Raw genomic sequence first — 26,426 nt, forward strand, 5'->3', positions numbered from 1 at the left:
GAAAGGATTGTAATGCTCATGAAAACACCATCTTGATGCGCACAAGACATGGAAATAAAAACATTCGGAGCTGCAGCCCCCTTAGCCATCCCTAGCTGGGTACACATTTCTATATATTTTTTAACAATTTTACTGGAAAATAACTACTAATTAACATGATGCATACTTAAAGGCTGATATAGTTTGCGTCATACTTTGAATTAAAGTCAGAAAAGGAGTCTGACACAAATAAAAACCATAAAAATAAACAAAATACCGGCTTTAACTTTAAGTGCGCTGAACTTTTAGTAGTAATATTTTGAATAATAAGTATATATATATGTATGTGTGTGTGTGTGTAAAATACAAAAGATTAAAAAAAAAGAAAGTTTTATCGAGATGCGACTTGTAGTGTGGGATTTTTATATTGAAATCAGTGATTGGAGGACGGGTTGGAGACATATCCGGAAGTCGGGCGACAGAAGGCACAATGCCTTAAAATTGAGCATTTCCGAATAATAACTTACATCTGATAAATAAGCACATGCTAGTAATTTACGCAAAATGTAACGCTGCAATTTTAGAAGTGAAACGTTTTTGCACAGTAGCCTCAACACAATTTAGGCTACTGAACAGTTTTCTTCAGTAACGGGTACATTAACGTGACATCACATTTGATCACTATATCTCCGATATCATGAATCTTAAATCACGAATTGCTTTGAACCGTCTTAAACAGGGCTGTGGCGAGATCGACAAAAACCCCAATGGAGCAGCAGAGGGAGTCAGATGCAGCAGATGCGATTCCGCCGTCCCTCTCTTTTCCAGGTGTTCCGCATGATTCAAGCAGGGGAGGAGGTTCCTGGACTCCAAAGGCTGGACATCAAACCTTGTCATGAGCAGCCCATGGTTTATCAAATGCCCAGAAAGCCAAAACCATGGGGAAAATGATTGCTTCCTAATTAATGTGGACTGATTTACAACACATTTTGCTTGTATGCAAAAGTCACAAATTAAGCACTTTTTTGCAGTATATGATTTTAATACTTAGCAAAAGAGGGATGCTGAATTTAAAATAAAGCATGCAACAAAAAAACTGCCTAACTTTCTCATGGTTTTGCATCAAAAGCTGCCTGAAGATGGAATTTGCAGCTCAACAGCTTTGGCCCGTTAAGACAAACCCAATGCCTCTCATGACTGTCAAGTGGTTCCTCATGGTCTCATGTGCTTGTGAAAGGGAAATGCAAAAGGTTAACACACATCCTGCTTCAGAACTTATTAGAGGAAGTGAATTTCACTCACAACTGGTCAACTAGCAGTCAAATGTACAGATCAGAAATTAGATAACAACCAAGCATACCTGATGGCTGTATGGTTTTTTTTTTAACTACAGAATGAATGGATCAGAATAGCTTGCTCATGTTTGAATAAAATACCTTGGATACGTTTAGTCACTGGCAAGTCAGAACTCAGTGGACTGCTTTATACATACAGCCTTTGATAAGTACTTTATTTTTCATTCACAAAAATAATTTTGTTTTGATGGTCAATATAAAAGCTGAAAATTCAAGGTATAGAAGTTCCCTGAATAAAAAGACATTCAAAAGTCAAAGTCCAAAATGATGGACCAAAGGCAAGTGCAGCACAACAGCAGGAATCAGGCAGTATGTACATTTGTGTGTCCAGCAGGGTCATTTTAAAAAAAAAAACGGTCACCCCTGGATTGGTCAAAACTCCTCTGGTTCTCCCACCTCATCCTCTGGAATTACAAAACCTTCCTGTTGAAAGACAGAAAACCACAGAACTCAGCAGGCTGAAGACAGTTTAGTATGAGACTTAATTTAAACACTGCGATATACACTTACATCTGTGGCGTACAGAATATCCACAATCCTTTGCAGTGTAGGATCACCCTCACCCTCTTTCTCTTGGCAGATGAGCTCGATGTTTCTCAGTTTGCCAAAGTAGAAATCCCTTTCCTTTTCCATGTCAGCAATAGTGGCCTTCAGGTCATTTATCTGCCCAGATGAGCATAAAAAAAAAAAAAATAAATAAAAAAACTTCCAACAAATGTTATAACACAATAATGATAGCAACAACAATAACTACTAACTATCATTATTATTAAAATATATTAATAAAAATATTATTTATGGAAATATAAAAAATATATAGATGATTTTATATAATATGAATATAGTTTGTTTTTTAAACTACGCAAAAAATAACCAACTGTAGCCTGTTTTTGGTAAGCTGATTTTTTTTTTTAAGTTTCAAATTAAAGCATCTGAACACAGTGAAAATTATGCTACAGTAAATGCAGTTATCCTTTTCATTTACTGTTTTTTGTAAAGTCTTACCATCTGAGTAAGTGCTCCCTTCTCTTCATCACCGCCGCCTGATCCTGTGCCTCGTGTTGCAGCTGGTGCTGTTTTTGGAGCAGATTTAGGTGCGGAGGCTGAACGCTGTGGAGCTTAACATCAAGAACACATCCATCACCTTGTTATACATACTCATCAACCTGCATTGAGAAAAAGGGTCAATTCTAGCCTCAAATTGACTAACTGAATAAACTATTAAATGGTTTTATTTCATATATTGAAGCCAAAATTAAAAAAATAAACGCAAAGAAAAATTCAAGCTGTTTTAGAATAATTCCACCAACAAGTGCCACAGACCCAAAAGAGAACTGCATGACTTGTTCTTTTAAAATATGCAGTACTTGGAAATGTAGGAATCACCGTAATGGGAGGAAAAATACCCAGAGGTGAAGCAACCTTGTAAACAATGTGCTTGAACTAAAACTTGCAGTTCTCAATATCTTACCAACAGGGGCCATTGGCTTGAATGCAGGTGTGATGCCTGTGTCTGAAGTGAACAGAAATCCATGCACAGGCATTGTAAGGCTCCAGTCATTCTCACAAATGTAAAAACAGCTAAAGCATGTAGGACTGGCCCACTGGTGCATGACTGGGTCACACCCACATTTTGGCCTCGTAATCCATAACAGCTGCAGCTGTCATGCACCTGTTAGCATTAGGACAGCTAGCTTCCGATAATAATGCTAGTCTCTACATGAACTAGGAATTTAGGAACCAAAAAAACAAAACATGTTGATAATTATTTTTTTTAAATGATAAATCATTCATTATGAATGTTAGATGGACATTTATGTATGTTATTTTAACCATTAGGATACGCCTAAAAAGGCTGAAATGGTACTGAGAACTTCCTGTTTGGACTTTCTCCATACCTGAGCTGGGTTTCTTTGGTTTGTTAGCCGTAGCTGCTGCTGGACTCTGATTGGTGGGCATTTCTTGTCCCTGTCGAGCTGCCACTGGATCATATTCTTTCCCATCATAATTTGCATCAAAAAACTTCTTAAACCATTGCACAAACTCAAAGTTATCCTGGAACTTGCCCTTCACAAGCTTGTCAACAGGAATAATCTGCACAGAGACGTAAAACGTAACAAATTAGTAACACTAAACATATTATACATTATGAATATATTTTGTGTAGCAAAATGGAAAGCATGATTTATGTGCTAATGCATTTAACTGGTTGACATACTTTGCTAACTCCCATCTTTTTGAAGCTGGCTTGAAGGAGTTTGAAGTTATGGATGTATTCGTGCTCAAGTTTGCCTTGGAATTTGACTTTCTTCAGTGGAATACATGATGGGAACAGCATGTCCATGAATTGACAGTAAGCAGCACCTTAAAACACGTTATTAAAGACATGGTCAGTAAATAATATAAAATATTTCAGAATTAAAAGAGAAAAAGGCCATGCAGGTCCCAACCCAAACAAACACCCCCCTTCACCGTACTATTTTTGTCCATTCCCTCACTAACTGCTGACTCAGACATCGACAAATTCAGCATGCAAATGGCAGCCACTCTATGACCCACTAATATTATATGTAATCTTTATGGTCAAAATGCAAACTAGGCTTTATGTTTATCTCAAACTCTCAAGTCGGGTGTGTGAAGTGACAGTTGGTCACTGACCTGAGCACAGTTGCTCGATCTTGGCATGGCTCATCTGTAAAGACTCGTTTATCCATGTGAGCATGTCATGGCGGCTGAGGTTTTCACTTGTCACTGAAGTCGAGTACACGTTCACGGCCATGGCTGGGACAAAACCGATGATTTGAAGCTGATGGAGACACTTTTCCGCTGAAGCTGCTGGACAGACAGGTTGTGGGAAAAGAGTTAAAGCCTAATTTCCTTAAACACACATTCACACCCTTCAGCCCAGCTACATCATCTTTACTTCCTACTTTAATGTCACTTCAGTGTCGCTGTATATTTACGTGTTTTAAGGTCTAAATCAAGTACATTACTTACGGGATAAAAATCTAATCTTTATTTTAAAACGTTTGCCTCTGGTTAACTTTTTCGCATTCAGTCAAAGTTTTCAACTAACGTTAATCTGTCAGATTGTTTTATAGGGTAATCATACAAAGAGTTTGCTACGTTTTAACCGTTGTCTTTAACTGCTGAACATTTAAATCATAACATTAATGACATTTATCGTCCAAATGACCAAAACTATCAATAAAGTATTGATTTTCTGTAAAGCAAAGTATTTATGTTGTGCGTGTCACAGATCAAATCAACACCTTTATCTTACATTTGGTTCTGGATGTGAGTGAACCGGGCTGCAGTTTCACCGGCGTGTCGTTCGTAACGTGCCGCTTCTGCAGCAGACTGAGACTCAGACTGAAACCACAGCAGACGCTTACTAACTAATCACAGATGTCAAAATAAAAGTCAGCATTCGCCTATACTAATTTCGCTAACTACTTCAAATTGTCAAAATAAAGGTAATAATCACCAACAAAAAAAGTCAGCATTAAACGCATAAAACAAAAACTAAAGTTTAAAGAAATCAAAAGTTTTGTTAAATGTAATAGTAATGCAAATATAAAAAATACGTTATGTTATGTAAGCTGTATTTTACTGATCTAAATTAATCACACATTTTCCATTTGCTATTGGTTATGTTTCTATCATTGAGTTACCTATTCTATTACCTTATCTCATCTATTAAATATTATTTTTACTGAACTAAATTTTAATCTAAGAGTAATCCATCTCATGCTTAGCACATTACTAAACCAGCAATAAAAAAAACAAAAAGAGTTTTAAGTCGAAGCAAGCAGAAATCTGATGCATTGGTCTGAAGAATGTTTTGTTTTGTGGGTTGATAAAACACTTACAATAGCATATTAATTTTAAAAAGACAGAAAAAACAAGGTTGGTGCAATTTATTTTTCTTTACTGATGTTAGTACAAGCATGGAGTATTAAAGCTAGGTAAGCAGACTATATCAAATATTGAAAGATTAAAACATAACCAGTCTTGTCAATCATCAGTTCAGGAAAAACATTCTAGATCTACATACATTATTAGCATATCATTTAGCACCAAACACATCAAGATTTCGAATGAAAAAAAAAAAAGAGGTATTAAGGGCAATTTCAAGGGTACAAATATATAGTATATTCTGTTCACAAAGAATTGAATAAAAATAATCAAGTGTGACATTGAAGATCACGGTCCTATGAGGCCTGCTGGTGTTGAAAAGACCTGAGGAAGTTATTCTTTATAACAATACTGCACCTCCAAATTACACATGGACCATCATTGTACAAGAATCACATGTAACACAGCACCAACACAGTTCTTAATTTCTAAAGCTTTGCTACAAGACATAAGACATCCAAAAGGCATCAAAACATGTAATCCAGTTAATGATATTTCACCAAAGCACACATACACCTTAAGATGGCCCATGCCTCACTAAAACTGGTTTAATTAAGCTTAGTTTGAGGAAGCTGCTAAAGTTTTAGAAAACTACCAAAAGCTGAAGATAAACTTTGATTTGGGTGACCATATAACCTCTTTTCTCCCCAGACATGTCCTGGATGGGATTTCTAAATTACCTGAAATGGATTTGTTTTCCTATGGTCTTTATACTTGAAGGTAATGACTGAAAAGAAATCTGACCAACAGCATGCAGGTATAGTACATAATCGATTGATAGAAATCCATGTCAGAATGTGTCATGTGGAGGATGTATGGAGGATGTATGGCCACACTAGCTTTGACCTGTGACAGTCCGAACCACATATCACCATGATCCGCATAATGCTAAAAAAAACAAAGACATGCTAAACAACTACAAAGAAAACGCATAGTATTTATACACACATTCTGAAGCACCTAATTTCACACTGACAGTGGACCACAATTGATAACGAGACATTTCAAAGGTAAGATTAGACAAAGTAGCCAAAATTATTCCCTTTAAAGTAGTCTGAAGTCATGCCAATTACAATCAGTTCACAATTTTTTTCTACATAAAAAAAATAGCCTATCAGTTTGTAGGCACTTATTCAGTTTAAGCCCTTGATCACATTGCAGCATGTTCTAACAAAAGGCTTCAGTTAACTCTCACTTATATATTTTAGTATGCTAAATCCTCACCAAAAACAACACAAGTTAATGCTGCAGTGACCACAGTTTCAGCCAAGTTAAAAATCGGAAGTGCGTACAGGTAACAAATGGGGAAAAATGCAAAAAAATTACTTAATCCTAAGGGTTGATGATCTGTTTCTTGTAAAATGATGATAGTGTGGACTAAAATGCTAGCTCAAATTAATTAAAAATGATCAAGATTACAATTTGAAAAAAAAGGTAAAGCTTTGGAAGGCTACTGTCAACTCAAATCTATCATCAGCCCAAGGCTTTGAGTAAAATTTAATGGCACAGACAACATTTGTACATGGAGCACTACACGATTGCATGTATTCCTATAAACAATACGCAGTTTAATTGAAACCCAAGTCATCTACGGTGTATATTAACATTAATTTCAGTTAAATTTCATTTCAGCTCCTAAATAAGAAAACATTTAAATGTTGACTTAATACAGTTGTCATGATGCCAAACATACTGTATTGTAAAACAGCACCGTTGAATGATAACATTACCATCATTTCAAAAATTCTGAAATGCAATATTTAACAACAGGACGTTTATCCCGTTTAACACGGAAAAGATTTAATGTAAAAATGTGAGATAAAAAGCTGACATAAGTGTAAAACTGATAAACTAAACCAAGCTAATATTAACTTATTAAATTATAAATAGGCATAAAGCGGCATTCCTCCAGAAAATGAACAAATCACAGAATGGCACTGAGGTAGTGGGTGGAGTATCATGTGGCTCTCTCCAGCATTAAAATCATTTAAAAGTTAAAAATGACAGTACTTAAGATGTTCAAAATCCAATCTAAAAGTGGCTGTGCATTCCAAGGATAAATCATCAGGATAACATGCTTTCTGAACTTAAGAACAAATGCAACATTAAAATTTGATAATATTCTGTGAGGTCAGAATCTGCAGGAAAAAAAACAAAAAAAACAAATTCATTTATCTGAGAGACTTAATTTGGACCTCCAGTGCCAGTGCTGCCTGGACCAGACATTGGCTTTACTCGCAAGCAAAGTAATCCTTCAGAGGGGCAAAGAGGTGTCGGATCACGGGAACGCTCCAGGACCGCCCAAGCAACTTCTGCCTCTGTCCTCGCCCCATATTATTCACATCTGTGTAATGCTTTGGAAACCCAAATATTCTGAGTGCAGAAAAATAAATGTCAGTAATTTTGTTTAGAGCCACATTATGCCACTTTTTAAACAAACCCACTGACTTACTGTATGCAAACCTAATAAGGCAAAACTCTGAGTAAAATTCAGTTAATATAAATATATCTGACCTCTCCATTTCAGTGCACCAAAGATAGTCCTCTTTTCCATTCATGGTGACTGGCAGAGGCCCCATCTTCCCTTGTTTGATGGAGTTGGACTTGGTGGTGATAGTGCGAACTTTGTTGAACTGATGATACAGTAAAAAAAAGAAAATTGTTAAATCAGTTTTGCTAAAGGAAGAAATAAGATGTAATTGTATTTGACATTCTACCATAGTTGAGCCTAGATTCCGGGCACTAAAATGTATATTTTCTAGGACTGCTGCAAACTAAAACTACAAATGAAATGAATTTCATACATGAAATATCAACTTTTCTGTCAGAAGGTACAATAAACCTGTTTACCATTGCAGTTCGTCCGACCTCCAGGCAGTCCTGCAGTTCTACTTTATCAGTGGGTGAAGTCGCAAGTGGTCTATAAACACAAATTCACATTAATGTGCATACATCTATTACTGAACATGCATACATGTCCATGATGTTACACTTTATGTTTACAGATATGTGTGATATTGTTTATGTGTCCCTGCATTTATACCGGTTCATTCCAGGTAAATTTCCCCAGAAGTAGCGAGCCCTGTGGGCTGGGCTTACTTTCACAGCATCAATCAAGACAGGATTACACTGGAAACAGATAAATGCACGATAATTCATAGCCATCTACAACGACAACAATAACATGCTCATGTGAGTAAGATGGGAACACCTTTGGTAAACAGCATGTATAAAGGTGCTTTCACATTTAGCATTGTTTGGCCATTTTTGGCTGGTGAAATCCAGTCTTTTTAACAGGAGTCCATGTAATTGGGAATTGGGATCTTGTGAGGGCAAAAGATTTTCCTATTTGACAATGTGTAATAATAACAATAATAAGTGACTTCTGTTCTGTGTGAGATGTGCTAATTTTTGCAACATTTCTGCTGATGTGACAGCACCTCTAGCCTGGTGGGAAAAATAAAGAGAAAGTCTTTTTACCTCCAGGAAACGACAGATATCAGCCTTGTCGTGGGCACTCATGGCTACAACATTCTCAAAGAGCCAGAAAAAGGGGCGATCGTCATCCTCTCTCGGCCTCATCATGGTTAACATACGGTAATATTCAAAGAACAGTCGACCAGTGCCTTCTGAAAGAACATGAGAAGTAATAATATAGAACGCTGGAATATTACTTTTTAAAACTGAGTTACATAAATCTCTTGTAATACTAAAGACCATGCTCAGATCTACCTAAATCTTCACAATTCTATTGAATAGGTAGCATAAAGTATAAGAAAATTATAAATATCTTACCAAAAAGACCTTTTCTGGCTGGATTCACCATGGACAGGTCATTACATGGACTTCCACCAATCAAGAGGTCAAATGGCCCCCACTCGGCCAGCTACAAAATGGTGTGACAAAAGGGAAGTTTAAAAATGTTCTTTCCACAGTGACTTGCCCTGGTTCCCTGTTGAAAAAAACAGCATATACTGGTTAGGTATGTTCTGAAGCATGGCTGCTCCTGCAGAGGACCAGCTTAAGACCAGCTCATGACCAGCTAAGGACCAGCTTAAACCAGCAGCCATGCTTCAAAACATACCTAACCAGGATATGCTGTTTTTTTTCAACAGGGTTCTTATAGATATGAGGAAGAATGTTTAGCCATTAAATCTAGATAACTGTTAAAATCTGTATACTACTTGAAGAATGTCTGTGAAGTATATTAATATTTCTTGCAAAAAAGCTCTATACGTACATGTTTCCGTGTGATGGTGCGCACATCTTTCACATATTCAATCTGGCCCTCATGTTTGATCATCCCAACAGCAATGGAGTCTTCACAGATCTCAGAGGCGATGTAGCGCTCCAACTTAAAGCCCAAGTCTTTTAAGACTACATAGCCTACAAAAAAAATAAAAATCACCCTGGTATAATTAACTGCTATTGCACAAACTGCAAGATAAATGACGACAAAAATAATAAATGCCATTGTTTCAGTATTTCCTTTGATTTAAGTGAATAGTTCTGCCAAAAATTTAAATTATCTTATTATTTACTCCCCCTTATCTTGTTCCACACCTGTCTGACTTACTTTCTTTTGGGGAACACAAAAATTAATTATTGAAAAAACAAATGAGCATACCTGTTGCAATCCCATCAAACAGGGAGAGGACTCTGATTGGACGACGCTTATGAGCTGGAATAGAAGGATACACTCGGTGTGGCTCCTAAAATAAGGACAAAAACAATGTTCTTCATATTAAAACATAATTCTGGTTTTTCCATACTTGCGTAATCAGCATCTTATGATTTTTTGGAGCATTATGTGACAGATAACTGGAGTAATGGCTGATGAAAATACAGCTTTGACAAACGTATTCAAACCGCATACATTCAATATTCAAACAGAAACATATTCAAACATAAAATGGTTATTTAAAAATGTAATAGCATTATTTAACAATAATAATGTTTTTACTGTATTTATAAGTAAATTAATGCAGCCTTGATCAGCAGAAGAGACTTCTTTAATAAATAAAAAAAAAAAAGTCCTATTAAACCCAAACTTTTAAATGGTAGCGTATTTTTCTGAATATGACCAGGTACATATCTAACACAAGGAGTATAAGAATGACACTCACAAATTCAAAGGCACTGTTATTGCCAAAATACTCCTGGACACGAACACTCCAGTCAGGCCTGAGCTTCAGCACGCCACAGCACTTAGAGGGCAGGCAAATGTAACAGCTCCATGGGTCAACCTCCTTCAGCTTATCAAACGTCCCTGGTCCCGCCAGCATATTCAAACAGTCTTTACAGAAACACCTAAACAGTGGGGGGGAAAAAAGAAAGACTGTAAAACAACCTGTTATGATGGTTAACATCACATTAAGGTTTAAGTTTGCATAAGTTGGAGTTCAAACCTGCAGCAGTTGGCATTTCCACAGAGAATGACCTCTTGTCCGGCGCAGCACACAGTGCAGTATGACTGATAGCCATCAGCATCATACCTGTACAGTGTTTCTGTAAAGTTCGCCTACACAAATACAAAACATGCACATAAAAAAAAAAAGACGACACTGGGCACCAAATAGGAAGTAGCATATTAATTTTATGATTTTGCACAAAACAGATAAGACAAGAATCGATTCACACCTTGCACTTAAAACAAAGGCTTCCCTCAAAAAGAGGATGGAAAATTTCAATGTTGGCAGTTCCACAGGACAGGCAGAAATCTGAGGAAAGAGAATAATTACCTTGTAATGAATTAAAATACATGACTGAGCAATGAGAATGTCCTTAAGGCAAAAATAAGTTGCTAAAAATAAAATGATCTAAAAAGGTGTGATTTCATGGTGACAGCTGTGAAAATAGTAAACATTTTATCTTTTTTTTTTTTTTCAATTTCAGCATTGCTTGAAATCATTTTTTTTTTATATTTTTATTATGCAAGTAAAGAATGTGACAATGTTTACATGTACCAAATACAGAACCCCATAGATCAAACATATAAGAGAAGAAAAAACAAAACAAAACACTAAGTAAAGGTGACAATATTTACATGTGCCAAAATGCAGAAACACAGACAAATAAACAAATATACTGATGGCCAGCATGACAAGTCCGTTCTGATGAACTCCTGTATTTGCATTCATATGTCTGTGAGCATACGTGTGTGTGTGTGTGTGTGTGCGCGTGCATGTGTCTGTCATTGTGTCTAGGGTTGGGGAAGGAAGCATACAACTGAAATAGCATCATAATAGATTGATAACAGATAAGTAGTGTAAAAAATAAATAAATAAAGAATAATAATAATAATAATAATAATAAAGACGACAAATGTTATTAGCAACAATAATAGCCATAATAATATTAATCATAGTGATAATAATAATGATTTCATCAAAACTGGGAGAGGGTGGAGGACAATGAAGAGGGCAAGTAAAAATAATATTAATAATATTAGTTGTGAATTATAAATTGATGCTTAATAATTGGCCCGTGGCATCTAGCCCATGCCACGGGCCAGGGAATGATGCTGCTGGGCAACCCCCCCCCCCCCCCCTTCTCCACAAACATCAGCCATCTTTGGCCACTACCTACATGCCACACTTATATATTTATGTTTTTAATGTGTAGATGTGTATATGTCTCAGCTAGTTTGTGATGCATTAAAAAAGTGAGACATGTAGTGCAGCCCAGGTCAGGGACCTGGCCCACCCACACGGCCCGCTTGCCCTGTATGTAAATTAATTTATTTTAATTTTATTTACAGCTGCTTAATTTACATTTTTCCAAGCTGGGATATTTAGGCCACAATTTTAACATTTCCCAATATCTTCAGGTTTTCTTATTGGCCCAGCAGGAAAAAAACTGGAATTTCAATTATTGTTAAGGCCTAGAATAATTTCATTAATAAACTCAAATTATGAATTTCAAGTGACTTACCTTCAATGTTTCTGCCTTTAACGGTTACCTCATAGACCATTTGATCTGAAAAGAGGAAGACAAAACATAGGGGTATGTTTTCTTACAAAAAAAAAAAATCTGTAAAAACCTAAAACATCAATAATCTACAGTTCAGTGTTTTATGATCCTTAAACACCCTTTACGCAGCTTAATGTATCTCACCTCTGGTGTAATCCTGAACTGACGGTCTGTTCTTGTTGACATACTTCCTCTTGGCTGGAGGCTGATAATCAGACACAGAGGAATCCGACTCCGTTTTACTGGTAGAGCTCTCTGTGAAATGGAAAAGCAGAGTTGTTAATCAGTCCAGATCAAGATTTTATTCACTGAAGAGCTTTTGCTATTTTTGACATGTCTGTGTATAGACCTAATTTTCGGACCAATGTGAAGTCATGCAATTGAAGTCAGGTGTCACTCTGGTACTCTCCGTTATTATGAACTTCAAAGTTGCTGTCAATCACCTACTGTTTTTTAAATTACAGATATTTTTGGGGTTTTTTTTTACATACCCACAGGAGGCAAAAATCCAGCAGGACCCATGGGCTGGAAGCCTCCAAATGCCCAATCCAGCATGGCCTTCACCTCTTCCCCTTTCTTCTCAGAGGGGGGAAAATTCTTCCCACAGCGCTCCGCTGCCAACTACACAAGGACACAACAATATAATGCAATATTAATATATGAATAAAATAAGAACTGGTCCTTGATTCCTAACCCTAGTTTTCAAAAGAACGGTCAAGTATCTTTTCACTGTACCTCTAGGATTTGGTAGATGGCATTCTTGTAGGTAGGCAGACCTTCATAGGATTTACTACAAAAGCACTTTGCAAATGCAGCGAAGGGCAGCAGTCCCTCTGTATGAATCTAAGATCAACAAGAGAAACATGCTTCAACATGAAACAGATCCTTTGAAGAATAAGGGGGAAATTATCTCTCAGATGAGAATCAGGAGAAAGAAATCAAGTAAAAACTCCTAACCTCTGAAAACATGCCATCTCCAAACCACTCCACACGCCTCATTGAGACAGGAAGTGCCCTGCCCTTCCACGCCACCACCAGTCCAGGCCACCAAGAGAATCCCTTTACTTTTCCCCATACAAGCTCTCCAATGGCATAACCTTTTCCATCCTGCACAGAGAGAGACAGACGGTCAATACTACATGCTACGTTCCTAACATGGATGTCTTAGATTAGTGAAACAAAGAAACACACACAAACAGTCAGGTTTGCAGTGAGATTAAAGAAAGGTTTCGAAAAACCTTCAAGACTTACGTGGTACGGTTGTTCACTCTTTCCAGATCTGGGGCTTGATGTTGAATTTGATGCAGATGAACGAGCATTGTCCTTAACCTACATTAGTGAGAAACAAACATACACAAAGGAAGAATACAAAATCTAAAGTGAATGCTTTTGAATTAGACAGTAAGCATTTCATGTAGAAAGCACACACATATCACCCAATTCTAATGAAGTCTCCTGCTGATCCGTCTTTGCTAGCTTTCACAATGCAAACAACTGAGAAAGCCTTGTTGAAGCGTAAAGTGATTAAATTAATTCATTTGTAAACACTACCACAAATGTAAACACTACCACAAAAAGATTTTTTATTTTTTTTATCATGTATGTTAGTGTATCAGTACAGCATGCATGACTCGGCAAACAATAAAAATTTTTTTTAAGCACTTTTTACAACACATATTGCTCTAAAGCAGCATTAAAAAAAAAAAAAAAAAAAAAAAAAAAAAAAAACACCATGGGGAAGCAGATGCAGAATGTTAGCAAAGCAATTACAGAGGAAAAACAGACATGGACATAGCTACAGGAGGAACATCAGATGAAAATGAAGATTCCAAAGACTAATCTACCATCCGGAAAGGAAACCACAGGACTCATGCACAAATTTGTAAAGCGGCATCCATCGCTTATGAAAACAGCTCAATGTAATACAGAGAGCGTGAAAGAGCGTGACAAAACTGAGGCAGACCCTCTACATCTTTGATAAGCCAGACAGAGCACTGAATCTTGACCTGGACAGGTACATACCAAATCTGGTTTGCTGTCCTTGTCTGGGTTCACCGGTTTGCTCCAGGTGCCTGTACCAGCCTGAAAGACTGTGCGTTCCTGTGGTTTCTGCCGTAAGCTGCTCTCCCAACCATAAATTCCCCTAACGGAGCCCTATAGACCCATACATATGCACACAAATTACACAAGTACGCTGTCACTCAGGTCACATGACTCCTACATGGAAGAAATCAGTATCAGGGTGCCAAATTGCAGATATGTAGAAAAGGAAAGGAAGATGTTAAATCAAGAGAGGTTAGTGTGATGATATGGTTGGTTTGTGTGTGTGCCAGTGATTTTTTTCCTGTGAAAACAAGTTGATCTAATCAGTCATCGTTTGCTTCATCATCTCAATACAATGTGAAATACTATTCAGCAAAAGTATTCATTGCCAAAAGCCTGAAATTTAGACTATAATTAGTTAAACTGATATGTTGACCAGGCCAGATTATCAGTATTGCCAATAACCATTTGTTACTTTTATTCAGCAAGGGCACATTAAATAGATCAAAAATGAAGATTTGTTACAAAAGATTTCTATTTGAAATAAGTTATGTTATTTTAGGCTTTCTATCAAAGAATCCTGAAAAAATTGTATCACAAAAATATAAAGCAGCATATCCGTTTTCACTATCAATAATAATAAGAAGAAATGTTTCTTTAGCACTAAATCAGCATATTAGAATGATATATCTAAATACATGCATGCATATATATTTAAATAAATCACTGAATACACTGAAATATATATATGGTTGTATTAGTATATAAACAGTCATCCCATTCTCAGTATCTATTGACACACAGGAATGAATTCTTGGTTAAAAACAAATCAAAAAACATGTAATTTTTTTTTTCTTGGCCACAGTTGTTTTCCATCTTTTATTACCTCGTGTGTCGTGCTACTAGTCCAGATATCATCATCGGCTCCATCTTTCCTTAAGTCCATTTCTGTAGGTAAATAACATGTTTTAAATAGTTAAATTGAACAATCAAGTATGCTTTTATCTATTTTGAGGTGTATAAACAAAGAGCACAGATAGCAATAATTAACATTACTTTGAGCCCAGACAAACAAAGCATTTACATTTGTAATTTCAATGCAATGGATCAACTTTCTTAAACATTTAGGGTGGAAGCAAAGGAAGAGAGTTCAGACCAACAGACATTTGCCACCAGAAGATCATAAAGCATTATTCTGTAGCTGCTCTAGAACCTCTTAATCTCATTTTAAGCATTTCATTCACACCTCTCTGACTGGTGATCTTCTCCAGTCGCACCACACACGGCTTCACTGTGTCTGAGTGTTGAACCATCTCTGGAAAACAGCACATGGTTTACATCAATCTAACCAGCCTCTGCTGGATCTGACTGGATAGAACTTAATCTGCACTATACAGCTATGCAAAAAAATAATAAAAATTACAATTTGATAATTTTATTGTTCTTACTATGTAAAGTATATGACAGCACTAAATTAATCCATGACAATTAATTGGGAAAGTGATATAGTATTATGAGGAGAACCCTTTAGCACCAATGGTAATAACGTGCAAGCCAGAAGATATTTTTACATCTTCATACACTTTAATCCAGATATTAGTCTGGCAGAGCTAGACATCTGGCAGTTGGCATCACTTTACAGCTTTTTCTGGTAAAGATCCGCCCACATAGGCACAATATATCAAATCACCAATACACCCAGAAATTATGAAAATATTGAAGCCTCTTATTGTCTTGGCAGTGACCAATTAGCTGCTTCTCACAATGAAAAAGGGAAAGCCATTGTCATCCTGCTCTGACATTATCTGATCCAAAGTTTTTCCTCAGCAATGCAACTTTGAATATCATTGAAACAATGTCATTAACCTCACAAAGCCCAATTAGTCAAAGTTTTTAGTTCTTCCTCACAAATGCTCATTGTAGAAGCCCTTTCCTTGAAAGCACAATTTGGCATTACCTGTGTGTCCTAAATACCACAAGTTACATATTTATTAGAGGGTGTGTCAACATTTTTCTGCTGTGTAGGTTGATGTTTTTTCAGGTTTGCTATTGTTGGAGGCTGAGGATATAGGTCATTGTCAATGTGAATTTTGGTGCAAATATTTTACCAGTGATTGCTGCTGCCATTTTAATGTAAAAAAGCAAGCATGCCTTTAGGATAACTTACCTGATGTGCTACCTCTGTTTTTTTTCATTTGCCCATTTCTGATAGGTGAAATCTTGACTTCAGTGTGATCTAAAGAGGAGTCATCATTGGAATCCAGCTCTTTTGTCAAATCTGTGTCACTTTCCTCTGAACTATCATCCCAATGAGCAACATCTCCATTTTCAACAGCCTGTGAGCAAGTAAAATTTAAACACATAACAAAATGAATTGAGATAGAACGAAAGATAAATAAGACAGATAGATAAATAGCTTGTACTTTATACCTGTGCAAATATCTTTTCTGCTTCAAGAGATGGACAGGGCAAAACCAAAAAACAGAGGACAAGTCTCTTGAAGATGGATTCTGGTGGAAAAGTCTTGAGCACATTACACCAGTATCGCTCTAGAGTAAGGGTTGAAGATGTGTCTTCTTCATCCTCTACAAGCTGGTACTCCAAGAACTCATCCGTGAGCTTAGCAGAATCCTCAGGTTTGGAGCAGATGCCAAATTGTACAGCAAGGTCAACTATACTCTTTCCTGTGACCTTCAATCTTCCTGCTGGGCTGAGGAGCTGTGAAATGGCCCTCAGGACACTATCGCTCAGAGGTAGACTGTCAGCAATGGAGGTCGTAAGAGTTTTGTAGAAAGCTAAACACTCATCATAAAACACATTAATGGAATCTGCTAGCTCTTCTTCTCTGGCAGAGATGAAGTCTTCTACCACACCACCCAGATTGAGCTCAGGAGCAGGAAGGCAGAATGTTGAGTTCTCCAGGATGGCTGGGTCTCGTTCCTTCAGGTAGCTTATGACCGCTTGAGGGCAAAGAAAGCTAGAGGCATACGAACGAAGGAGTCCACTTGCTTCTCGAAGAATCTGGACAAGATCGGCACGAACAGAGCCTTTGCTTTGTTGCAGGTGCTGCTCAAAGGCACGGAGTGGTCCAAGAGCATGATCCAGAAACATCAAGGTGGCCCTAATTTTAGGATTCTCCAACTGCGAACAAATTTGCTTAGCTTTATCATTATTTTCATCGCAGGAAGTGAAGTATGATACCAAATCACGCCACATTTCAAGCATCCTTTGAACGAGCACACAAAACTCCTCACAACTGTGTGAGAGGGGAGCGCTGGTTTCTTTTAGTCCTGCAATGCCTGCAAACAGCATCTTGAGGTTGTCGTTGCTGGTGGAACAAGTTGAGTAGTGTTCATAGATGTTGGCAATAAGTTCTTGAACCTGACTGGACTGAGTTTGTAGGCCAGCACTGCAGGCAGAGTCAGGTACGCTGTAAAGTCCTCCAAGATCAAGCACCTGTGGGTTGAGCTCCTGAATCTGCGACACAACACTTCCTGAGGTCTGTTCCTGGTCATTAACGTAGAAAGCTACCATGTTGCCAGCAGGAAGCTCAAACTTTTGGAGGACACCGAGTAAACATCCAGATACAGAGCTACCATCTTCAGCCTGAAGGACATCAAGGAGACGGATACAATACCTTGCTCGCTTCTCCTCAAAAAAGCCCACTAGCACCACATGGCAGAAGGTCTTTTCTCTGCTCTTTGCATCAAGCGGCACCTGCCCATATGTGTATATACAGTACGGATTCATCTTACAAGCAGAAACAATATCATTTGGATAGTTTAGGCCTAGGATGCACCTTGCAGTACGTTGGGAGACCTTGTTGATCCTTGAGGGTAAACTGGAGAGGCAATGGTTTTGAATGAAAAGAAGCATGGTTTCATTACAGGAGAGAGAGTTTTCAATCTTTTGTCTGCCAGATGAATTTAATCCTCCCATCTCATGCTTCATATGCTTCGAAGTCTGCTGGTGTCGCTTCAGATCGAAAAAACCTGCGTGTAGAATGATATTGTAGTCACACAAAGTGCAATAAGCACAGTTGTCTCCCATATGGCTGGCTCTGATCCACTTGAAGGTTCTTTCCCATTTAGAATCGTAAGTCAAAGGTTGTCTCCTTCCATTCAATTCCATGTCTTTGTCAGACTCGTCTCTTACACTGCCTGTATAAAATGGAAAACAAGTTACATCAGTGTTGTGATGGAATATTATATTTATTTCTATATTATTACTATACATTTATTAACTAATTTCCCAGTACTATTGATGTATTGTGGCATATTTTAACATTTTCCATGATTGTGGGGAATATGAATCAAATAAGTCAAATTCGCCAAACTTATAAAAAAAATAAATACATTTTTTTAAATTAAAAATATAAACTGAATGGACAAAAATGGAGGCTCACCAGATTCATGTGGATTTTTCCAGGATCTTGGAGACTTAACAGGTTCATCTACCTGTACAATATCCTGACCATTACGAGCCTCAACTGGGTTGTACTCTCTCCCTTGCCTCTCATTAGCAAAGAAAAATTTCCTGAACCATTTCAGAAAGGTGAAATTGGGTCTAAACTTTCCTGTGAGAAGCTGCTTCACAGGGACTGGCTGAAAGAGGCATCAAAAATTGAGAAAAAAAAAGGAATGTGAAGAGTTTGACAAACTTCTCAAATTATACAAGATTCACACTTAAATATCTAGCATGTAGTTTCTGTAGAACTTGCTGGACTAAACAGAATAACAACATTTACATTTAGTCATTTAGCAGAGGCTTTTATCCAAAGCGACTTACAAATGAGGACAACAGAACCAATCAAAAAAACAACATCCTAAGAAATGTAACCAAACTTACACATATCAACTTCAACATTTATATTTTTATATGCAGGAAGATTCAGGAGATTTAAAAAATTAGATTAAGGTTAATCTGACCTGTTTTATGCCTGATTTTCGGAAAGCCGTCTGCAGAAGACTGTAGTTCTGTTTAAAATCAGAGTTCTTTTGGGATTCAAACTTTACTTTGCTCATGTCAATGGACCCTGGGAAGAGCAAGTCCATAAGCTGGCAAAAACATGCGCCTTTATATATTTAAAAAAAAAAAAAAAATTGTGTGAGTTCAGTTTGAAGCTGTTGGCAATGTGTAGATTAACAAAATAAAATTTAAACAGTACCTGAACGACATTGCTCCACTTGAGTAAAATTAGTCTGTAATGTTTCATTGATCCAGGACAAAACTTCATAGCGACTGCACTTGTCATCAGGGTTATTGGAGTCCAGACTAACATTCATAGCCATCTTATGCTTTCATAAGCAAAATAATAATGCATTTCAGACAGCAATTAGAAGCAATAAATCATAACCAAAGTAATTGCATTGCACATTTGGAAACACACACACACACACAAAACAACAACAGTAAACCAGTTACTAGGGAACTTTGCACACATACATATACTTATGTTACTAAGTTACTCTTTGAATTGTAATTAATTAAAGTTACTCTTAGATTTATGAGATGTACACTGGCCTCAAAAAGTTTGGAAACGTCCTAGAAAAGTGGGGTTTTGGACAATATTGGCATGAGTCCTTTTTAATTTCTGATAATTTTGCACTGATAAGGGACAACACAAACTATGAAAACATATTACATAAACAGTTAATACATAGAAAAAAAAACTTCATTCATCAAAATATCCACCATTAGCAGCTATTACAGTTCTGCATAATCTGGGCATAGTTTATTCAAACATTGACTTTGAATTGGCAATCAATTGTTGAAGCTACAGTGTTAAGGTGTGCTGACCCAAAAATCTTTTAAAAACCTGGGCCAAGTTTAAACCAGTAACCAGCCATCACAGCTGGCAAAGGGGAATGTCTGACATTGACATGTATATATTGCCATTATTATGTTTTATTGCTGGTCTAAAATGATAATGTCAAGTTACTTTAATGTATTTGCACCAAAAAAATATATGGATTTATGCTGCTATCGTCCAAAACCACACTTTGCCAGGGGTGTTTCCAAACTTTTGGAGGGCAGTGTATAATGTGAAGTTAATCTCAGAAGCATATGAATTATATCATGTAAAGTGATGTGAGATACGTTAAGAGGTTAATCTAAAAGGCATAATGTTTAAGAAATATTTAGTATTCTGTAGTCTGCTGAGCCTAATCTGGTTCATGTTGCACTTCCTCAAAACTAAAAAGACTACAGCCTCTCTCTTGCGTCAGTGTGCAGAGTTAAACAACTCCTCCCCGGTTCACGAAAATCTCGCGGGGTAATTTTTGCCGCGAATCCTGCACGCTTAAAAGTAGCTTTCAGTTCTACAGGTTTAACCGGTGACAACACCATGGATCTCAAACAATGAGCACACGAAATCTAATGAAAGTAATGAAATAAACTTGTATAAGAAACATATATTTAGCGGTTGATTTATTGGTGGGGTGGCATAATCCAACTGTATAGTATGCGATAATAATCTTGTCAGTGACCCTTACTGTCTTTTTTGGACCTTTTCAAAACAAGTGGATTAACTGAAACTGAAATGTTATTTAATTGTGTGCTTTTAACTTTGCAAGTCCCTTAATCTAGATGTAATCGGCTAACATGCAGTACAAAACATGTTCGACAATTCAGTAAATCCTTTTTCATTTATCAACCTTAACCGTGTTCTCATTTTATTAAGACCGGTTGCCTTTGTTAGTGTGCCTTTGTGTAGCTGTAATGGTCGCTCAGACAGCGAAACTATGGGACTGTGAAACATACGAATGGTTTCTGTTTCAGTATGATCGTAACTCCTCACAAAATATGACAAATCGAAACGTGCTTTTAAAAACATCAAATATGTCTTACCTTATTTGTACCTTGGTCCCGGAGACTTCGCTACTCCCCAGTCTACAACGTAATCCCCAATCTACCCCAGCGCCTTCCCCCAACATATGCATTGTGCTACAAGGATTGGCCTGTACGATCCAAAGTAGGAGGTCCTATACTGCATTAGCTAGCTAGCTAAGATTTCTCTCGTACGAAGTAGCGTGTTGTTTTTCGGTATTTTCACGTGAAGATATCGATGTGAAATAAATTTGAACTGATTTAACGTGTGTCCAGTCCTTACCGTTAGCGATGACTCTAAAGCCAAGAACGGGAAATCGCGATTTTTTTTCCACAGTTTAAAAATACCCATATCAGTTATTTTATATAGTGTTCTGTTAAAAATACATAATCCTATTAGAAAATTTCGATTAAATTATACGTGAAAAAAAAATTAAAATTGAATAAATAATAAATGTAACACAAAGTTATACAAGTGCTTTTTGAGTTTTTGGGTAGCATGTAACTTACCATGTTCATTTGGAAGGCTTTTTTAACGCAGAACATAATGATTCACTTTTTACTTCATCTTATTAAATGAACTATCAATATTAACACCGGAAGTGCTGCATACTCATAGATTGAACACAAACGAAAGCCACGTGACAATCACGCGCAAATGTTGGTGAATGGTAGTTAAATAATTGAAAGAATTTATATTCGTACATTCTGGATTATTGTGTATATCAATAGCATTCGTGATTAAACATACATTTGAGTAACTTCGTTGTTTTTTTATTGTCAAACGCACATAAAGCTTACGGTTAAAGTGTTTAAATAACGTCAAGTATGGCTTCATGATCAAACAAAGAGAGGTTAGTGGCACTGAAATGGCGGCGCGCCCTGAGTTGATACGGCGCCAGAAAAAGCTTTGGGAAAGGGGCTTGTTTTTCACCCAAAATGGCGGGGCAATTTGAATTGGTTCTTCTGCAGTCTGTTGTCGCGAATGTGTGGTTTTTATATACTTTAAGGCCGTGATTTGGTTCCATATTTGCGAAACAAAAGAACGCTTTAATGTAAATGTATAAATCTCAATTTAGTCCATGTTTGCGACCAATCTCTTCACATTCAGCCACACATCAACACATGATTGCTGTTTTCCCTTCTATTCCGGGAGACAGTTAAACCAATCTCGGGCAAACCGCTTTTTATAATAAATATAGTTATGTAAGTAAAGCATATTGGGCTTTAAGAGAAATAGCTTAAATGTTTGAGAAGTGATAAAAGGAAAGCATCTCTTTGTTTGACAAAGTCATTAGCATGTTAATACTTAAAATACGTAAATTTAAAAAGAAAGTGAGAAAAGTAGTTATGATATACCAAATTTGACAGAAAAATTAGTTTGGCTTGGAGATATTCCCTTTAAAAGGCAATTGTATTTTTGTTTTAATTTGTTTAAAGGCAAAGCAGCTGGACAAACTAGACAGGTGAGCCTCCACCCATGACAAACACTCCATGAATTGTTTATTCTTTCACTTACTCACTCTTTCTTTCATTCAATCTTCATCCTTTTTTTACATTTTCTTTCATGAATACAAGCCGTTTTGTGTAATTGTGTCTTCTCCCTACAGAGCTGCACTTGTCCAATTTTACAATGAATCTTTGTGGCAGTGTCAAAACATTACTCTAAGCATTACAACCAGCCTAAAAGAGCAATATTGACACAATCAACACTGAGTTTGGGGTGAGGCTATCTGCCTTTCTAACCAATGGTAGAGTTTGGGAAACCTGTTTGAAAACAACTATTTTTGCAGTTCTGTTTAGTGATTACAGCTGAGGTGTGAAATACATAATGAGATGAATTCAGATAAGAATTGTAATAAGAAATTGTCAGAGGGTTTAGAAAATGCTTTACCGATCACTTCTCTATTCTTTCTAAATGGCAAGAGCAATGAGAATCTATAATCCTCTTGGTAAAACAACAGATTGGAAATGAGCAAATTGAATAAGCTGAATAAGAGAGAACGGAATGTAGAAGAAACATAGGCTATGTGTTTTAATGTTTATGCTAAATTATTGACGTTGACTGTCCAGTGGAATACGGAAACATAAACTGAAGTGAGTTCCTTATCAGAAGTGAAAGAGGTAGTCTGCGATCCCTATCATGCTCGCTGCTCGACAAAACAACAGTGGTCTTTATCTTCTCTCCTTCCTGTCCCCTCCAGATGTGTGCTGTTTGAAACTGAAAATAATGGTTTCACTACGACATACCTTAAACCCACACATAAATCTAATGCATATTTCACAACGTCTCTTGGCACGCCACAGAAAATGACGAATTAACTGATGTTTGAAGCATACTGTTTCTCATGGAATTAACTGTTTGTGAAGAACCAATTTTTTTAAGAACTGAAAACCTGGGTCTTTCATGTTAAAGCAATAGTGAAATGAAAGTTGTCGTTGTTTACTCACCCTCATGTTTCTCCAACCTGTATGACTTCTTTTATCTGTAGAACACACAAGGAAATATCCTGAAGACTGCTTTTCTCTTGAATCATTCAGGAATTAGACATTGTGCTTCTCTCATGAATGAGGAGGACTAGTGCAGATGTCAAATTTAAGTCAACACCAAGTGCACATCATATGGAAGGTTTAGTTTTTTTTTTTTTTTTTTTAGGTTAAGCTTCAGTTTGTTTATTGTAATGGCATTAAAAAATATCTTCACAAAAATCTCCACTTGAAAAAAAGAGTAATACAAGTTTGAAATGACAAAAATTATGCCTTAGAAAGTGTGTGGCTAGGTCCTCTGACATGGTTACTTTAGGTTGTTTTTTTTCTTTTTTGGTGACTTAATTTTTTTTTTTAGTTCATTTTAAATAGTGAAGTGACCATTTTTTTGGAGTACAAATATTTCAGTCTGTTAATATGCACTTACAGCACTTTATTTTATTTTTTTAAGTTTTAGATGGAGCGTCTCACCACATTACACAATACAGATTCAATTGCTTTAAAAATAGCAGCAAACCGAAAAGTGCTTTCTAACAGGAATGCTCCACTCTCACCCTCAGCCATAAATGAACCTAAGATCTCAGACAGCTCATCACAACACTGACCTCGCTATTGAAATGACAAATCCTATCTTACTCAGTGCTAGTCAAGCCTGGTCTAGACCACAGCAGGGTCAGAGGGGTCAAGGTAGGCTTTGTGTTATCAAGAAGCAACACCCTGTGAGTGACAGGAAAGAGTGAGTCTGGTTCTATAACCTACTTCAGGAAAGAGAAGATTTGCTTGAAAATAGCTGCTGAATGGGTTTTGTTGATTTCAGTCACATAAGTGAAATTTCACATAAAAAAGGTCCACTGTTTATTGTCAATAGTGTCACGATGTATTAAGCACAAATACACATAAGTCACTTTCTAACCAAGCAACTTTCTGTTGGTCAATGCTGCAATGCAAATATACATGACCAACTGGATAAGCAGTTAAACTGTGGGTAATATTGAGCAGTAGTGTTAGGTTTTGACGCTGAGAAAGTATGTTCTTTTGGCAAGTTTGTGTTTTTAAAGGGAGAAGTTGGAATAAAATTCCTGTAAGAGAGACCAAGGACGATGAATGAGAGCGGTAAGCAACTGAGACAGGGAAAAGACAGAAAACAATACTAGAGGTCAGGTCCTGACAGGTGCGATCAAACTCATCACAAGCTCCCAGGATAAGGGAACTCACAGCCGCCACAGGGGGTCATGCTGCACTTGTCACAGCCAATCAGACACAGCCACAGCATGAACGCTGCCTGTGTTTGTGTCTCCTCACTGTTAGACTCTTTTAGCCAATCATCTTGATTTATTTAGGGTTTGACTGACAGGGATGAGGGAAGGAATTGCAAAGCGTGTAATGAAGCTAGAAGTGTTGTATACTGCTCTGGACATGTATAAAATCTAAAAGGTGACCAAATCACTTTGTGTGTCTCTTTAATTTATTAAATTTATTTGTGGGATTTAACATTTTCATTTTAAACATAACATTTATGTATTTGAGGGTGCTGTATCAGAAATGATCCATTATGCCACAAAATAGAACAAACAATGTTCCAGGTAGCATAAATAAAGTTGATTTCTGACACCATGAGTGTTTATACATGTATTTTTCAGTACTACATTAGTGCAGCTTCTAGTTAAAGCAGACATGAATATTGTTAATGTGTGACTGAGTTGGTTCATGTGGGAGGGTGTAAGTTGGGGCCAAGAGGGTCATAAATACACTTTGGCTTTGAGGTCATTGTGTTATTCTTCAATGGGGTCACCATAAGGTTTAGAGCAGGGGTTTCAAACTTAGTTCCTGGAGGGCTGCAGCCCTGCAGAGTTTATTTCCAACACAAATGTAGTTTTCAAATAAGCCGGATGGACTTGATTAGTTGGATCAGGTGTGTATTTGAATCTAAACTCTGCAGGGCTGTGGCCCTCTAGGAACTAAGTTTGGCACCTATGGTTTAGAGTATTTATCACAGTGACTGAGAGCCTCTTTAAAGAAAAACCTGTCCATACAGGGCTACATTTCACAAGTGTTATCTATTTTTTAGTGTTTATTTTTTGACCTTGTGCTGTTTCATCATTTGAAATCCAAAGACAGACATTTAGTTTTTTCTCTAAAGCCATGTGGCAAACACATGGCCATTGTGTAGCCAGTTACTTCCCCTAAGAACAACTCCACCTGCTTGAAAAATGTGCTTCGAAAGCACAATGTATAGAATGCCTGGTTAATCTATACATATAGCGACATCTATTGGACATATATTGCCATTACAACATCTATTTTTAAAGCCTACTTATGCAGCCAACGCTGAAAAATAAAGGTTCTTTTTTGGCTTTGATGGTTTGTTGAAGAACCTTTAACATTCACGCAACCTTTCTACTGCACAAAAGGTTACTTAGTGGAAAAAAGTCTTCAATTAAAAAAAGTTCTTCATACTAAGTGTATGAGTATAAGAGTGCATTTAACCATTTATTTAAAATGAATAATAACAATTAATAAAATATGAAAACAACAACAAAAATCGTAATAGGCTAATAATAATAACAACAATAACAATAACAGTAATATTAATAACAATCATTATTATTATTGTCGTTGTTGTTCTTGTTGTGATGAATCATTATAAATCAATACAAATCAAAAATTTCAGCAGTAATTTAGATCACTTCCTCTGCATGATACCTATTGTGCTCCGGCCACGATACTCTGCTGCACCCCCAGGAGTCAAACACACACACACACACACACACACACACACAGCCAAGGCAGGCACTGACCTTGAGTTGCCATGGCAACCTCTTTGCTCCACATGAAGCTTCACAT

General features: G+C 36.9%; 2 protein-coding genes across 4 annotated transcripts; both read right to left on the bottom strand.

Annotated features, from left to right (window-relative positions):
• Positions 1-1,006: 1,006 nt before the first annotated feature.
• On the bottom strand, positions 1,007-4,744 carry LOC306848543 (microtubule-associated protein RP/EB family member 1-like). 3 transcript variants are annotated; one of them, XM_079383157.1, is made up of 7 exons: positions 4,618-4,744; positions 3,993-4,166; positions 3,553-3,698; positions 3,233-3,428; positions 2,340-2,452; positions 1,845-1,997; positions 1,007-1,757 (listed from the first exon to the last, which is right to left on the bottom strand). In XM_079383157.1, exons 2-7 carry the CDS (start codon positions 4,111-4,113, stop codon positions 1,707-1,709), a joined length of 780 nt encoding a protein of 259 aa, XP_079239283.1. In that variant the 5' UTR covers positions 4,114-4,166; positions 4,618-4,744; the 3' UTR covers positions 1,007-1,706. The 3 variants fall into 3 exon arrangements, with proteins under 3 accessions (XP_079239283.1, XP_079239282.1, XP_079239284.1); XM_079383156.1 differs by having other exon boundaries at positions 3,993-4,169; XM_079383158.1 differs by having other exon boundaries at positions 4,607-4,703.
• A 493-nt stretch (positions 4,745-5,237) lies between these two features.
• LOC306848532 (uncharacterized protein) lies at positions 5,238-21,208 on the bottom strand. Its single transcript, XM_079383140.1, has 27 exons — positions 21,117-21,208; positions 19,435-19,564; positions 19,196-19,341; positions 18,673-18,871; positions 16,698-18,427; positions 16,435-16,603; positions 15,514-15,582; positions 15,154-15,215; positions 14,247-14,378; positions 13,476-13,553; positions 13,182-13,331; positions 12,960-13,067; positions 12,716-12,845; positions 12,369-12,479; positions 12,186-12,230; positions 10,893-10,972; positions 10,661-10,773; positions 10,379-10,562; positions 9,880-9,964; positions 9,493-9,638; positions 9,048-9,138; positions 8,733-8,881; positions 8,296-8,381; positions 8,103-8,172; positions 7,767-7,885; positions 6,694-7,625; positions 5,238-6,641 (listed from the first exon to the last, which is right to left on the bottom strand). Exons 2-26 carry the CDS (start codon positions 19,556-19,558, stop codon positions 7,484-7,486), a joined length of 4,518 nt encoding a protein of 1,505 aa, XP_079239266.1. The 5' UTR covers positions 19,559-19,564; positions 21,117-21,208; the 3' UTR covers positions 5,238-6,641; positions 6,694-7,483.
• Between the last annotated feature and the right edge of the window lie 5,218 nt (positions 21,209-26,426).

Source organism: Barbus barbus (assembly GCF_936440315.1).
Source record: "Barbus barbus genome assembly, chromosome: 28".
In the NCBI taxonomy this organism is placed as follows: domain Eukaryota; kingdom Metazoa; phylum Chordata; class Actinopteri; order Cypriniformes; family Cyprinidae; genus Barbus; species Barbus barbus.